This window comes from Capra hircus, chromosome 11 (assembly GCF_001704415.2).
Source record: "Capra hircus breed San Clemente chromosome 11, ASM170441v1, whole genome shotgun sequence".
NCBI lineage: Eukaryota > Metazoa > Chordata > Mammalia > Artiodactyla > Bovidae > Capra > Capra hircus.
The window spans coordinates 4,454,058-4,469,574 of record NC_030818.1 but is presented as its reverse complement, the minus strand read 5'-3'; the positions used below and the strand labels follow the sequence as shown (position 1 = coordinate 4,469,574).

General features: G+C 48.6%; 1 protein-coding gene across 5 annotated transcripts in view; it reads left to right on the top strand.

The window, feature by feature from the left end:
• The window catches only part of REV1 (REV1, DNA directed polymerase), a 79,611-nt gene that overhangs the window by 62,131 nt on the left and 1,963 nt on the right, over positions 1-15,517 (top strand). For all 5 annotated transcript variants that reach the window (XR_001918769.1, XM_018054915.1, XM_018054916.1 and 2 more), the window contains 7 exons: positions 6,433-6,653; positions 6,916-7,088; positions 11,614-11,716; positions 12,728-12,893; positions 13,054-13,256; positions 14,305-14,538; positions 15,071-15,191. Coding sequence is in view for 4 of the 5 variants with exons in the window: in XM_018054915.1 (XP_017910404.1) it covers positions 6,433-6,653; positions 6,916-7,088; positions 11,614-11,716; positions 12,728-12,893; positions 13,054-13,256; positions 14,305-14,538; positions 15,071-15,191 (1,221 nt within the window). In the remaining variant the exon portion in view is untranslated. The remainder of the gene's footprint in view (positions 1-6,432; positions 6,654-6,915; positions 7,089-11,613; positions 11,717-12,727; positions 12,894-13,053; positions 13,257-14,304; positions 14,539-15,070; positions 15,192-15,517) is intronic.

Sequence of the window (15,517 nt, the reverse complement as noted above, 5' to 3'; positions counted from 1 at the left end):
ACTCTTTGCAACCCCATGAATTGCAGCACGCTAGGCCTCCCTGTCCATCACCAACTCCCAGAGTTCACTCAGACTCAACGTCCATTGAGTCGGTGATGTCATCCAGCCATCTCATCCTCTGTCGTCCCCTTCTCCTCCTGCCCCCAGTCCCTCCCAGCATCAGAGTCTTTTCCAGTGAGGCAATTCTTCGCATGAGGTGGCCAAAGTACTGGAGTTTCAGCTTCAGCATCATTCCTTCCAAAGAAATCCCAGGGCTGATCTCCTTTAGAATGGACTGGTTGGATCTCCTTGCAGTCCAAGGGACTCTCAAGAGTCTTCTCCAACACCACAGTTCAAAACCATCAAATCTTCGGCACTCAGCTTTCTTCACAGTCCAACTCTCACATCCGTACATGACCGCTGGAAAAACCATAGCCTTGGCTAGACGGACCTTTGTTGGCAAAGTAATGTCTCCGCTTTTGAATATGCTATCTAGGTTGGTCATAACTTTTCTTCCAAGGAGTAAGCGTCTTTTAATTTCATGGCTGAGAACCCTATAAACATGTCAAAATGCAAAAAGATAGGACACTGAAAGAGGAACTCCCCAGGTTGGTAGGTGCCCAATATGCTACTGGAGATCAGTGGAGAAATAACTCCAGAAAGAATGAAGGGATGGAGCCAAAGCAAAAACAATACCCAGTTGTGAATGTGACTGGTGATAGAAGCAAGGTCCAATGCTGTAAAGAGCAATATTGCATAGGAACCTGGAATGTTAGGTCCATGAATCAAGGCAAATTGGAAGTGGTCAGACAGGAGATGACAAGAGTGAACATCAACATTTAGGAATCAGCAAACTAAAATGGACTGGAATGGGTGAATTTAACTCAGATGACCATTATATCTACTACTATGGGTAAGAATCCCTTAGAGGAAATGGAGTAGCCATCATGGTCAACAGAAGAGTCCGAAATGCAGTAGTTGGATGCAGTCTCAAAAACGACAGAGTGATCTCTGTTCATTTCTAAGGCAAGCCATTCAGTATCACAGTAATCCAAGTCTGTGTCCCAACCAGTAATGCTGAAGAAGCTGAAGCTGAATGGTTCTATGAAGACCTATCAGACTTTATAGAACTAACACCCCAAAAAGACGTCCTTTTCATTATAGGGGACTGGAATGCAAAAGTAAGAAGTCAAGAAACACCTGGAGTAACAGGCAAATTTGGCCTTGGAGTATAAAACAAAGCAGGGAAAAGGCAAATAGAGTTTGGTCAAATAGAGAACGCAATGGTCATAGCAAACACCCTCTTCCAACAACACAAGAGAAGGCTCTACACGTGGACATCACCAGATGGTCAACACTAAAATCAGATTGATTATATTATTTGCAGCCAAAGGTGGAGAAGCTCTATACAGTCAGCAAAAAAAAGACTAGGAGCTGACTGTGGCTCAGATCATGAACTCCTTATTGCCAAATTCAGACTTAAATTGAAGAAAATAGGGAAAACCACTAGACCATTCAGGTATGACCTGCATCAGATAGATCTCTTACGATTATACAGTGGAAGTGACATTAGATTCAAGGGAGTAGATCTGATAGACAGAGTGCCTGAAGAACTATGGACAGAGGTTCGTGACACTGTACAGGAGGCAGGGATCAAGACCATCCCCAGGAGAAAGAAATGCACAAGGACAAAACGGCTGCCTGGGGAGGCCTTACAGATGGCTGAGAGAAGAAGAGACCTGAAAGGCAAAGGAGAAAAGGGAAGGTACAGCCATCTGAATGCAGGGTTCCAAAGAACAGCAAGGAGAGGTAAGAAAGCCTTCCTCAGTGATCAATGCAAAGAAATAGAGGAGAAGAACAGAATGGGAAAGACTCGAGATCTCTTCAAGAAAAGTAGTGATATCAAGGGAGCATTTCATGCAAAGATGGGCTCAATAAAGGACAGAAATGGTAGGGACCTAACAGAAGCAGAAGATACTAAAAAGAGGTGGCAAGAATACACACAAGAACTATACAAAAAAGATCTTCACGACCCAGATAATCACAATGGTGTGATCACTCACCTAGAGCCAGACATCCTGGAATGCGAAGTCAAGTGGGCCTTAGGAAGCATGACTGCGAACAAAGCTGGTGGAGGTGATGGCATTCCAGTTGAGCTATTTCAAATCCTAAAAGATGATGTGAAAGTATTGCACTCAACATGCCAGCAAATTTGGAAAACTCAGCAATGGCCACAGGACTAGAAAAGGTCAGTTTTCATTCCAATCCCAAGGAAAGACATTGTCAGGGAATGCTCAAACTACCGCACAGTTGCACTCATCTCGCCTGCTAGTAAAGTAATGCTCAAAATTCTTCAAGCCAGGCTTCAATAGTTCGTGAACTGTGAGCTTCCAGATGTTCAAGCTGGTTTTAGAAAAGGCAGAGGAACCAGAGATCAAATTGCCAACATCCGCTGGATCATTGAGAAAGCAAGAGAGTGCCAGAAAAACGTTTACTTCTGCTTTATTGACTATGCCAAAGCCTTTGACTGTGTGGATCGTAACTATGGAAAATTTTTCAAGAGATGGGACTGCCAGACCACCTGACCTGTCTCTTGAGAAACCTATATGCAGGTCAAGAAGCAACAGTTAGAACTGGGCATGGAACAACAGACTGGTTCCAAATAGGAAAAGGAGTACGTCAAGGCTGCATATTGTCACTCTGCTTATTTAACTTATATGCAGGGTACATCATGAGAAACGCCAGGCTAAATGAAGCACAGGCTGGAGTCAAGATTGCTGGGAGAAATATCAATCACCTCAGATATGCAGATGACACCACCCTTATGGCAGAAGGTGAAGAAGTGAAGAGCCTCTTGATGAAAGTGAAAGAGGAGAGTGAAAAAGTTGGCTTAAAACTCAACATTCAGAAAACTAATATCATGGCATCCAGTCCAATCTCTTCATGGCAAATAAATAGGGAAACAGTGAGAGACCTTGTGTTTTTGGACTCCAGAATCACTGCAGGTGGTGACTGCAGCCATGAAATTACAAAACAGTCGCTCCATGGAAGAAAAGCCATGATCAACCTAGACAGCATATTAAAAAACATAGACATTATGTTGCCTAAACGGTCCATGTAGTCAAGGCTATGGTTTTTCCAGTGGTCATGTATGGATGTGAGAGTTGCATTATAAAGAAAGCGGAGTGCCAAAGAATTGTTGGAGAAAACTCTTGAGAGTCCCTTGGACTGCAAGGAGATCTAACCAGTCTATCCTAAAGGAAATCAGTCCTGAATATTCACTGGAAGGACTGATGCTGAAGCTGAAACTCTAATACTTTGGCCACCTGAAGGGAAGAACTGACTCACTAGAAAAGAACCTGATGCTGGGAAAGATTGAAAGTGGGAAGAGAAGAGGATGATAGAGGATGAGATGGTTGGATGGCATTACTGACTCAATGGACATGAGTTTGAGTAGGCTCCAAGAGTTGGTGGTGGGCAGGGAGGCCTGGCGTGCTGCAGTCCATGGGGTCACAAAGAGTCGGACACAACTGAGTGACTGAATGTGTTAGTATCAGAAACATGAAATACAACATTTTGTCAGTCAGTTTGAGGTTAAATTTGAAGAGTAATGTTATAAAAATCATACTAGCCAACTACCTTATTAGGCAACACAGAGTAGCAGCTTTGTAACACATCTTATTGCAGTTTCATATAAGAAGGAACCAGTATGTTTAAAGTGCATGAGAAAGCTGAGTTCAAGATCACGATACTGGTTACGTCCATTAGTTTGCTAAACCAGCCATAAGAAAATTCCGCAGATTGCATGACCTAAACAACAGATACTTATTCCCTCAAGATCTTGGAGACTGCTGCTGCTGCTGAGTCGCTTCAGTCGTGTCCGACTCTGTGCGACCCCAGAGACGGCAGCCCACCAGGCTCCCCCGTCCCTGGGATTCTCCAGGCAGGAACACTGGAGCGGGTTGCCATTTCCTTCTCCAGTGCATGAAAGTGAAAAGGGAAAGTGAAGTCGCTCCGTCGTGTCCGACTCTTAGCGACCCCATGGACTGCAGCCTACCAGGCTCCTCCATCAATGGCATTTTCCAGGCAAGAGTACTGGAGTGGGGCGCCATCGCCTCCTCCCTCTTGGAGACTAGAAGTCCACAACTGAATTGTCAGCAGGTCGGATTTCTTCTGAGGTCTCTCCTGTGGGCCTGTAGGTGGCTGTCTTCTCAACGTGGTGTTCTCTGTTTGTGCATCTGGGTCCTGATCTCTTCTTATAGGCGTACCAGGGTTGCTGGAGTAGGGCCCGCGTGTATGACGGGCTGTTACTGTAGTTACCTTTTTGAAGGACCTTTCTCCACTTAGTTGTGTTCTGAGGTGCTGGGAATTAGGATTTCAGCACAGGAATCTTGAGATTCTGGATGCACTTCCATCCATAGCACCATCTTCAGACTGCATCATTTTTGTAAGGTTTATTTGTTGGGTTTGGGTTTTTTTTTAAACACAGAAATAGAGAGTTTACCTTTCACCTTCGTTTGCTTCATGGTCGGAAGGACTTGATGTTTTGAAGGGCAAGTGTGTGGTTATGTGTCCTGCTGAATCCTTCGGCACAGCTTTGAATTTCCTGAGGCAGCTGAGATGTGGGGGAAGCGGGGCAGCCAGGATGGACTTTCTCCCGCAAACCACCTTCTCACACTGCTCCTCTCTCCTTCAGAACCAGCTTGTAGCCAGCTGTGGCCACCCAGAATTGTCCATGAGATTTTTACATATAATACTACTGACTTTAAGTTCTTAAATTTATTATTGGACCGGTTTTAGAACTTGCTAGTATGTAAAATGTCAGATTTTCAGTTGTTATCCCTGCTCTGAGCTGGTAACTCATCTAAAACACGAGCTGTTCCTTTGGAAACGGGCTTCACATATGTGCAGGGGACTAGGCGGTAAAAGTGCCTGAGAATTCTTACAAGGAAGCAGCTGTTCATCTTGTTGAACAGTAGTGATTTCCCAGGTGGCACTAGTGGCAAAGAACCCGCCTGCCGATGCTGGAGACATGAGACAGGTTCGATCCCTGGGTGGGGAAGATCCCCTGGAGGAGGGCCTGGCAGCTCCAGTGTCCTTGCCTGGAGAGTCCCGTGGACAGAGGAGCTGAGGGCGGCACGGCTGGAGCGCCTCGGCGCGCGCGTGCGCGCCGTCTGCTGCTGCCCGGTCGGTCTCTCTTTAGCGCTCCCCGGTGACTCATCAGTGAGGAGCCCTCCTGAGTGCAGGAGACGAGGGTTCCATCCCTGGGTCGGGAAGATCCCCTGGAGAAGGGGACGGCAGCCTCCCCTGATACTCAGCTGGGTCTCACGTAAACCCTCATCTTTCTGTGCGCGGTGTCCCTCCTCTCGTGGTGACTGAGCCCCTGCCGTTCGCGCTTGGCCTCTCTTCTGACTTGAACTTTAAGGTGGCACAAACGCGATGCAGCGCCCTTAGCGCCTCTCATCTGACTTCCATCAGGGGCAGGTTTTCTTGAGTTAAACGTGTCCCTCCTCCCCCTTCCCTGGCTGTATACCTTTTATACGGTTGTCCACCTCCCTCCTCACCATGTGTCCGCATAACGGCTATAAGGTTCCCCTGGCAGAACCTGGATGGACTGCTTGTCCCACGAGGCCACTCAGAGAACTGGAGCCAGAAGTAGTGGAGGGTGGGCCAGGACCCTGCAGGAGACCAGAACCTCAGTCTGCCTCGCTAAGGGACTCACTGATCTCGTCATGTGGAGACCATGTTCGTAAGAGTTCAGCACCCTTCGGGTGAGGCCCCACCTTGCAGACGGTGACGAGGGGACTGCTGGGTGCCGGCCTGGCTGCAGGAACTCACTGCCTTTCTAGGGAGATAGGCCTCATTTGTAGACGACTTCTGCCTGTCCTCCGCTCACTGCCACTTGGCTCGGGAAGCGTCACCCCACATCACTTGTGCCACCTTGTTGGGTGTGAGAGCATGTGGGCATGCGCCTGTCGTGACTTCTGGTTCTAGTTCCCGTTCAAAGAAGATGTGGCTGAAGCCGCTGAGAAGTGTGGTCATCACCGAAATCACGGTAGAGTCCCTCACGTTCCCGGGCCTCCTAGAATGTAGTCATGCTGTAGACCGGCTCCAGCCAGTGTGTAGCTTAGTTGATTTTGTGACTAAGATAGAAACTTCATTACTCAGTAAGAAATAAAAATCACTTTTTTTGGGAAACTAACTAATACCCATTTGAGAAGTTCTGGCTCACCTGTAGGTGGAGTCCAAATTGAGAAGCAGTGTCTGGAAATAACTTTCCTAGTATGATTTGCACTAAAACAATTCTAAATGTATGAGATGCTTCAGTGATGTCACTTGAGAACTTTAAGGGAGGTTTCTTAAACTAGCTGTCTGTGCATGAGCAGTCACCTCGCGTCACTGCGTTGCTTTTAACAGTCTGTGTGCGGAATTAAGGACCTGTCCCTTTCCTAGGAGTTGGGCGTTCAATGGAGTCCAAGCTGATGTCTCTGGGGATCAGGACGTGCGGAGACCTGCAGTACCTGACCATGGCGAAACTCCAGAAGGAATTTGGCCCCAAGACCGGCCAGATGCTTTACAGGTTCTGCCGAGGCTTGGACGACAGACCGGTTCGCACTGAGAAGGAAAGAAAGTCTGTTTCAGCTGAGATCAACTATGGAATAAGGTTTTCCCAGGTACTGATCTCCTCACAGGTTTTAGCTTCTGTTTCTTACATTTGCACATAGTCATGTCTCCCCAGCTAGACCACAGACTGTTGACGCTTGAAGTGAAGCCTTAAAACCCTTGCTGCCCCAGAGCGGGCAGAATGTATGCTCTTAAACAGAGCAGACAGTGCGGTGAATCATCACATGTTAGATATCGGAAGTTACTAGACTGGAGAAGCTCCATTAGGCGCGAAGGAAAATAACATGGGATTTTTTGTTTGTCTTTCTGTAGCCGAAAGAAGCAGAAGCTTTTCTTCTGAATCTTTCAGAAGAAATTCAGCGGCGCCTTGAAGCTGTGGGCATGAAGGGTAAACGCCTGACTCTCAAAGTCATGGTGCGGAAGCCGGGGGCCCCTGTAGAAACGGCCAAATATGGAGGCCATGGCATCTGTGACATCACCACCAGGTAAGCTTATTAATAAAAAGGACATTAGATATTGATATTTCATTACAGGTAATTGTAATGAATGGAAAATGGGAAAAAAACAAGGAAAAGCATGCCCAAAGAGCTGCAAACACTGACGCTCCTGGGTGTCGTGCAGAGCCAGGCCTCGGCCCCCGGCTGTGGAGCGGCCCTGCTGGGCCAGGTCGCCCCAGCCTGTCGGCGTGTCCCAGTGGGGCAGGCTGTCCTGTCCTTGGGGTCTGCAGGCCGTGCCTTCAGTGCAGGGACAGGAAGGAGGTGCTTGTGGACTTGGTGGGAAGGTCCCGTGGGGAAGCATCAGTGCAGTCACTCAGAAAATGATTGCAGTGAGGACTTGACTTCATTTAGGGAGGTGTGATTTCCTTCTTGTGAAAAGATTAATTATGGTAATCTCTGGAAATTGGTAGAAAGCACTTTAAAACCCTATTTTTTTTAATGTGAGGGCCACTAATATAAGACTGATATAAGATCTGGCCTCATACATAAGGCCAATATGAAAATACCTAGTTCTGTGTGCCATTTGTACTATGCAGGACGCTGTATTGTGAAGCTTTGGTTGGCTGACAGGTAAATCAAAATACGGTGTAGTCGTTTCTTCTTGCCGTCTACTCAGTTTTAAATGCCTTACAGTTTCTTAGAGCTCTGTTTTGGTGCATTCAGCAGTACCTAGGAGCTGAGTCTGTCTAATCTCAGTAAGAAAATCTGCCTTCATTTAAGCCTTTTTGAAAAATCCAGATATTCCAAAAAATCTAGTCACCAGCACAACATTAAAAGTTGAGATTTTTAACTATACTCTATCTCCCCCCAATTCAACAATAATATTCAGCGTTTTTGTGTGCACTTATCTGCTTGCTGTTACTGGTATTTGTTCATTTTTGTCCTGTTTAACTTTAAAAGTTTTATTTTGAAAAACGTACGCATGTAAGCAGAGAACAGTGTCCTGAAGCCCTCACCCCAAGTCCCACGGTCGCTGCTGGGCCCTGCGCCGCCACCGCCCCCCCGGCCCCCAGCTGTTGTAGAGTGGCTCTCAGAGACCAAACCGTTTCCTCCGTGGGTTTCCAGGTGTTTCTCTCTGACAAGACTGCTTCAGTGAACACAGGACGGCTCAGAAGCTGCCTGCGTCGCTGGCAGTGAGGTGCTCGTTTCGCCATGCCCTTTACCTTTGGGTAAGACATGCGTTTCTTCGAGCATTTACCTGATAGCTGTTGACTGTTGGTACGTGAACTGCTGACACGTGGGCGCCTCTGGACTCTTAGTAGGACACGTAGGCCAGGGGCTTCACTTGGCCCTTACCTTTGTGTAAGACATGATAATGCATGATGATTACACTTTTTAAACTGAAAGTAGTGTCATTTTATAAATATAAGATGCTGATCAATTGTAGGCCATTAATTTCAGCCTAACATTTTGGGGGTATTATAACTGCCTAAGAGAAGCTTTGGGTAAGAGCTTCTGAAATATAACACTGATCCTGTATTTCCTCTAACTTAGGGGGTGATAAACTACTCCCTGTGGCCCACATCCAGCCTGTGGCCCGTTTTTACGTGATTAGTGGTAACTAAGAATGAGGTTTATATGAAAGGTTGTGTAAAACAGAGGCCATCTGAAAGAGGCGACAGAGTGCAAGCTCCCAGAAGCGCTGTAGTTGGGAGTCCGGTGTGCCTGCGTAAACTCAGCGTGTGGTCACTTTGTGATTTCAGACCCCCTTGCAGTCACGTGACTCACAGACGCGTTAGGAGACTGCGATTGTAATGACAAGTTTCGTAAGTCAGAGAGCCCCGTGGAGATTGAGATCTGTGGCTTCATTACCACTTAGGGAAGTTCTTCTCAGGACAGTTTTCCTTTTGGAAAATGAAGTTTTCCTTCTTGGGGTTCCTTTGTATATGTTTTTATTTTGAATTGTATATGTATTTTTTAAAGTGATTAATTGAAAAGGTCAAATAACAGCTTCTAGCCCCTTGCCCCTCCCCTCTCCCTGGTTCTGAGCACCGTTGTTCTTCCGTGGTTTCCCATAGTTTTCCAAAATGTCAACAGATTGCAGTAGCAGCTGGCTTACCGCTTTGCTCTGTTGCTGTTCATCCACGTGTTTCGTTTGCCCCAGTGGAGTTGGTGGGTTTTGGTTCGATCCATCCAGTGTGCCCGTTAGGACGCGCGTGTATCTACATACCCCATGCTGTCCACTAGGCTAACCTTTCCTTGCCTTTTGATTGCGTTTCTCCTCGAGTTACTGAGCATCCGGTCTTGCTGTTTTGTGAATTCACCACTCAGTTTACCCCCAAACTCCCTTCCAGTGTGACTGTGTTTCAGCGCATCTGCAGGTCTGTTAACTGGTTTTGACATCTTTTCTTAGAGCGCTGTCTCTCGGGGCCACCCAGCCTGCTGCTCCAGTCAGAGTTCGTTTTAAGAGTTGCTGAAAAGTGCGAGTTGTGAGATGGCCTTTTTCTGTGTGGATCTGTTTCCCTGGGTCCCTGATCTGCTCAGAGCTTGAGCAAGAATTCACGGGTGTAAACCCATCTCTGCTCATACTCACCGGTTTGCTGACCTAAAGTATAAACGTAACTTAGCAATTGTCCTTCCTCAGATAAAGAAAGGCTTCGTTGCCATCATCTTCTCAGGGTTCCTGTTGTTCTGATCGCCTCTTCAGAGGAAATCAGCTCTGTATCACAAGTGTTCTGGAGCGGTCTTAATTTGTCTTTGTGCCGGGTATTTTGTCAGTGAATTTTTTTAAGTTTTTCATCTCTATTAACTAAATTGTTCATTTCTACTAGCACTTTGAGTTTCTAAATTTACTCTTTGGCCCTTAAGTATTTATAGTGTCTCTTCACAGAGAGGGTTTCTCTCTTGCCTCCTGAAGGTTTCATAGTCCCAATGTCAGTCTGGGTCTCTAAGCTCCTTTTATTCCAGTTTCGGTTGCTGTCGTGAGATTTTCTTCAAGCATTTACCCGATAGCTTTGACTGTACGTGAACTGCTGAAACGTGGGTACCTCCAGACTCTTAGTAGGACATGCAGGCCAGGGGGAGCCGATGGGGGGCTGTGGTCTTCGGTCACTCACCAGGTGGGGCAGTATCTGCCATCCTTCCTATGAGACGTGCAGCCCTGGGTGGGCGAGAAGATGGGCCATGCCGCTGGTGTTCTTGGTACTCAGGAGGGGTCTGGGGGCGGGTGTCCTGTGCTGCAGAGGGGCCTTGCTCCTCCTTGCTCTGCCCCTAGTCTGTAGCTTCTGTGTCACCATCCCCATCTCTGGGAAGCTGTCAGGGAAGGAGGCACCCCCCACACACATACCCGACACCTCTGACCGCTGAGCCCTTCAGAGGTTCTGTACTGTAAACTGGCTTATCTCAGAGTTGGTGCCTTGCTTTACACATTTAACAGGCATTTGCTAACTTACCATTTACTGATTTGCTTTCAGTATTCAAGAGTTTATACCATTCGGAAAGAGTTTCAAGTCCTTTTTAGTGTTGTTTTGGAAAGAAAATAAACATGTTTAAACCACCACGGTCCACTACAAATCTTGCTTTTAAGTTATTCTCTGTTGATCTGTGTGAAACACACTTAAGATAACCATTAGGTTATCAGTGGAAATTTTTTGCAAATGGGCTTCCTTAAAGAAATAGGGACTTTTCCAAAATAAGAACATGATGTATTCATGGTATGGAAAAAATCAAGAGTAAATGTAGTTTGGGGCACCTAAAGCTCAGTTGGTAAAGAATCTGCCTGCAATTCAGGAGACCTCGGTTCAGTCCCTGTGTTGGGAAGATCACCGGAAGAAGGAAATGGTAACCCATCCCAGTATTCTTGCCTGGAGAATCCCATGGCAGAGGAGCCTGGCGGACTATGGGGTTGCAAGAGTCACACGACTTAGCAACTAAACCACCGCCATCAGTGCTGGCACATTCTCTGGTCCTCCTTGAGGAGTCTTCAGATGTAAGACCTGTGTAATCTAGTCTGGGTTTCAAACAGGGTGCCACCACTCTTGCTGTCCACACATTCTGTGTCCACTTAAAAGACCCTCTGGGAGGAAAGGACAGTTAGGTTGGGCGTGTTCACGTGTTGAAAACAGTGTCAGGAGAATCCAGGAGTCATCCTTCTCCTGCGAGCAGGAACTGTAACTCAGCTTAGATTGTCTTGCAGCCTAAAAGCTCTGTTGCAGTCTACGTCATTGTGCTTACACTCATGGTTGAGCAGCAGCACAAGATGCTGATATTAAATAGACATTAAAATACATTTTCTGAGACATTTTTCAGCGTCTCTTTAGCTGGCCGAGTTTCTGAAAGTCCCAGTGGTCTTGATTTTCTTCTCCCCCGTGTTGCCCACGTAGTGGATTTCACATCAGTAGCTGCACTGGAGGAAGGCCCTCCTTCCTTTCTAAGGATCCCACTTACTTAAAGCTTTTGATGACTCTCTTTCCAACTTTAATCCTGGTAAACAGTTCCGTGCCGCCTACGGTCTAGGGAATACATATGGAATGTAGCTTTTGTTCTTCAAAAAAGTTGATTCTATCAATTGCAGGACTGTGACTCTTGACCAGGCAACAGACAGTGCGAAACTCATTGGCACGGCCACGCTGAACATGTTTCACGCGATGAAGCTCAGCATAGCTGACATGCGAGGGGTGAGTAGGGAAAACCCTAAACATGTTCCATGCGATGGAGCTCAGGATAGCTGACATGTGAGGGGTGAGTAGGGAAAACCCTGAACTGTGATGCTTTGGGTTCATCTGAGGGCGCTCATGGTGCGGTGCAGGGTTTCACCCGCTCATGGTCTTGAATTTTTAAAGCATTTTTCTGTTAAACAGTCAGGGATCCCTGCTCTGGTCCCCGCAATGGGCAGGGCCAGGGGGACTGTGAGGCTGCAAATGTTCTGACCTCTGAGGTCCTTTTTTGTCAGAAATTTGCTCTGAGGTCTCATGACCTAGCAGGGAGACTTTACCCCAGGCACGTCAAGATACCTTTGGAACAGATGGTGAGAGGGCATCTAGATGTAAAAATCTCAATTTTCTTAAAGATTAACCTTTGTAGGTTGTGTGTGCACACATGTATGAGTAAAGGGTAGTTAGTGGCATGGTGTGGGTTTTGTGGAAGGATCGAAGTGTCTGTAGTGGTGATAAGACTCTCCCCGACACACACACACACCTGAGCACTGGAGTGATTTAGAGTGCTCCCCGGGCTGGGCCTGCTTACCTGTGCTTCCCTGCAGCACACCCACTCCCCACCCCACCCCCAAAACAGAGATGAGGTAGGGCTGCAAGTAGACTGCCCCTAGTTACATTTTGCTGAAGTCTGAAAACTTAATTGATATTTCCTGATAGTCCAGTTGGGAGGACTCAGCACTTTCAGTGCTGTGGGCTGGGGTTCGGTCCTTGGTTGGGAAGCTAAGATCCCACAAGCTGCAGCCAAAAATAAATAAAAGCTTAATTGATGAGAACGTCAGTGGGCACAGTATTCTACTTTTCTGGAGTTTCTGATTTTGAAGAAATTGGGTAGAATTAGATACTGAAGGTTGAGGTAAATTAACTGCTCACCAGCTACTGCAGTAGTAGTTTTGGAATAAATGATATAAAAGGCTGTTTGAATATTTTCCACTGAACCTTTCTTCCTAGAAACCTGTTTCACTCTGGTTGCAGGTTGGGATTCACGTGCATCAGTTGGTTCCAGCGAATCCAAACCCGCCTGCGTGCCTCAGCCGCCCAGCAGCCCAGCCCAGCCACGGTGCGGGCGGGGCCCCGTCCGTCCTGGAACTCCTGCAGGCCCAGAGGGCGAGGCAGCCCCCGGAAGAGGAGCCCGCAGGAGGTCAGTGCTGCCGTGGGCTCCGGTTCCAGGCTCCGTGGGCTGTGGGGGGTGGGGGCTATGCCGGACACTCGCAGCAGCCTGGCGTCCTGAGTTATACTGAATGAGTAACGAGGCCTTCTTTGCATGAAGGAACTATTTATGACATCTCCTGTATTTCCAGTATTTCTGGCTGCGGTGGACCTGGAAATGCCACCTGCCCCTCGATCTGGCACTGTGCCCTCTCTGTCTCCACACCTGACGCCGGGTGTCGCGCCTGTCACTACCAGCAAAGCCGAGTGTGCCAGCAAGTGGAACGGGCTGCATTCTCCCGTCAGCTTAAAGCCAAGACTCAACCTGAGCATAGAGGTCCCATCACCTTCCCAGGTGTGTGTTCACGGTTGTAGGCATGAGGTCAGCCCGAGAGTAGCACTGCAGCAGGAATGCGATTTTTCTTCACCGGTAACAGCCGAGAATGGGAAAAAGGGCTACCTCTCGGAGGATCCAGGTGTTCATTCTGGTGGGAGGCGACCGAGGCCAGAGTGCTTCCCTGGAGGCCTGCCGCTCTTGCAGGTCGTGCAGCATGGATGACAGCCAGTTCCTGAACTGTCGCCATCAGCAGCCACCAGATGTAGTTGTGGTGACTTACCTGGTCAACAGCACAGCTTTGCTCCAGAGCCCTTACATCAGAGGTTTTTCTTGCAGCCTTGGCAAGCAGCTCACTCTGTAGGATGAATGATTTTCCTAACACGAGCTATTCACTTAGCTGATGTGGGCTGTAAGCGTGGTATGCTATTGGTGTTTGCTGTTTGGAAGCTCTGTTGGGAAAATCCACTTTCTCTGTGCCCCTGAGCAGTGGGGGCTGTAAGGCAAGGGAAAGGGGTGGGTGTGACTGGGCCAGGGGAGGGCACGGGTTTCTGGTGAGTTCCCCAAGGGGTGGCTCCCAGCAAGGCAGCCTGGCCTGCCCAGTGTCTGCAGTCATGTTCCTGATGTCACGGTGGGCAGGGGGTTCTGGTGTGTAGGCTGGAGTGAAGCTTCTAGAATCCCTTTTTTCTGGATTGCTGCTCTCAGACAAATAGATCTGAGGCAGGCAGTCTCCTGTCTGAAAAGTAAACCTCTGACTCTGGACCCATCCCAGAAATGGGTATGTGCTTTGGGCTCTGGCTGCTTCCAGGACAAGGTCTAGGACTGCCCCTGAGCAGGAGGTCCAGTGAGGAGGTGGGCAGAGCTGGCCCTGGGAACCAGCCAGGGGCCTGCACTGGTCATCTCGAGAGTCCACATCGGACCAGCCGGGCATCAATGGGCAAAACCCCAGCCATTCCAGAAGCTGATCTGTCTGGGGGTGGCCTTGCTAGCCAGGCCCCTTTAGCTCGCTTTGTTGCCCCCAGTGTCTGGTGGAGACATGTGGTCTCCAAACATCTGTCTGCCCTCGCAGCTCGATCGCTCCGTCCTGGAGGCTCTCCCGCCCGACCTACGGGAGCAGGTGGAGCAGGCGTGTGCTGTGCAGCAGGCGGAGCCACCGGGCGACCGGAGGAGAGAGCCTGTCAACGGCTGCAGCGCAGGGATCCTGCCCCAACCCTTGGGGACTGTGCTGCTACAAATACCGGCACCTCAGGACCCTACCAGCGACACGGGAATTAATTTAATAGCTCTTCCGGCGTTTTCCCAGGTAAGTATCCTCGGCCGTCCAGCTCCCAGCATTCCTCTTCTCTGCCCCTCCCAAAGCTGACCTCAGCCCTCGTGGGAGGAGGGTGGCCTGTCTCCACATCACCCGCGGGACAGAAGCTGGCAGAGCAGCCAGGACACCAGGGCGAAGAGGGAGGCTGTGGTGTGGGGGTGCCTGCAGCTCTCCCCAAAGAAAGAATAGTCTGCTGTTCCCTGGGCCCCCCTCAGCACCAGGACAACAGTTTGAGGTTTCGGGCGAATTACACACACACCTGTTTTCTTGCATTTTGCTCCCCATTTTCCACTAGTGCTTCTTACCCTGGTGATTTTTGTTCATCGATTCATATTCGAAGTTGTATTCCTTATTCTCAGCCTAAAACCTTGTGAGAATTTAACGAGCTTTGATACTGAGGATCTATTAAGAATTCATACAGATCAGAAAAGTATGATTTGAAATACTTCGTGAAAAACATCAACCAGCTGCCTATACATAGAGCCAGCCCAGGCTTGACTTAGAACTTGCTCCTGTCCACCAGGTGGACCCAGAGGTGTTTGCGGCTCTCCCTGTGGAGCTTCAGAAGGAGCTGAGAGCAGCCTACGATCAGAGACAGCGTCAGGGAGAACACAGCCCTCCCCAGCAGCCGGCCGGCGCCCCCGGTAAGCTGTGCAGGCCTCAGGGACCAGCAGCGGAGCTGTGAGGAGGAGCGTATGGTTGGGTGGTTGTCGTGTGTGACGGCCCGGGTCAAGCTGTCAGTCCTGTTAGTGCCCGTCACCTCAGACAGACTAGCTCGTGGCAGAGGGGAGGCTGTCCAAGTCCCAGGTGGATCCGTGCCTGAACTCCTTACATCTGAACAGGACGCCACCCAGAGATCTGATTATCTGTCAAGTCTGCTGTCCTTTGAGCCTGCTCCTTCAAAGGATGTAGTTTCAAAGCAGAGAGTCTGAAGGTTTTCTCAACATGCGTCATAAACACCACATTTAAC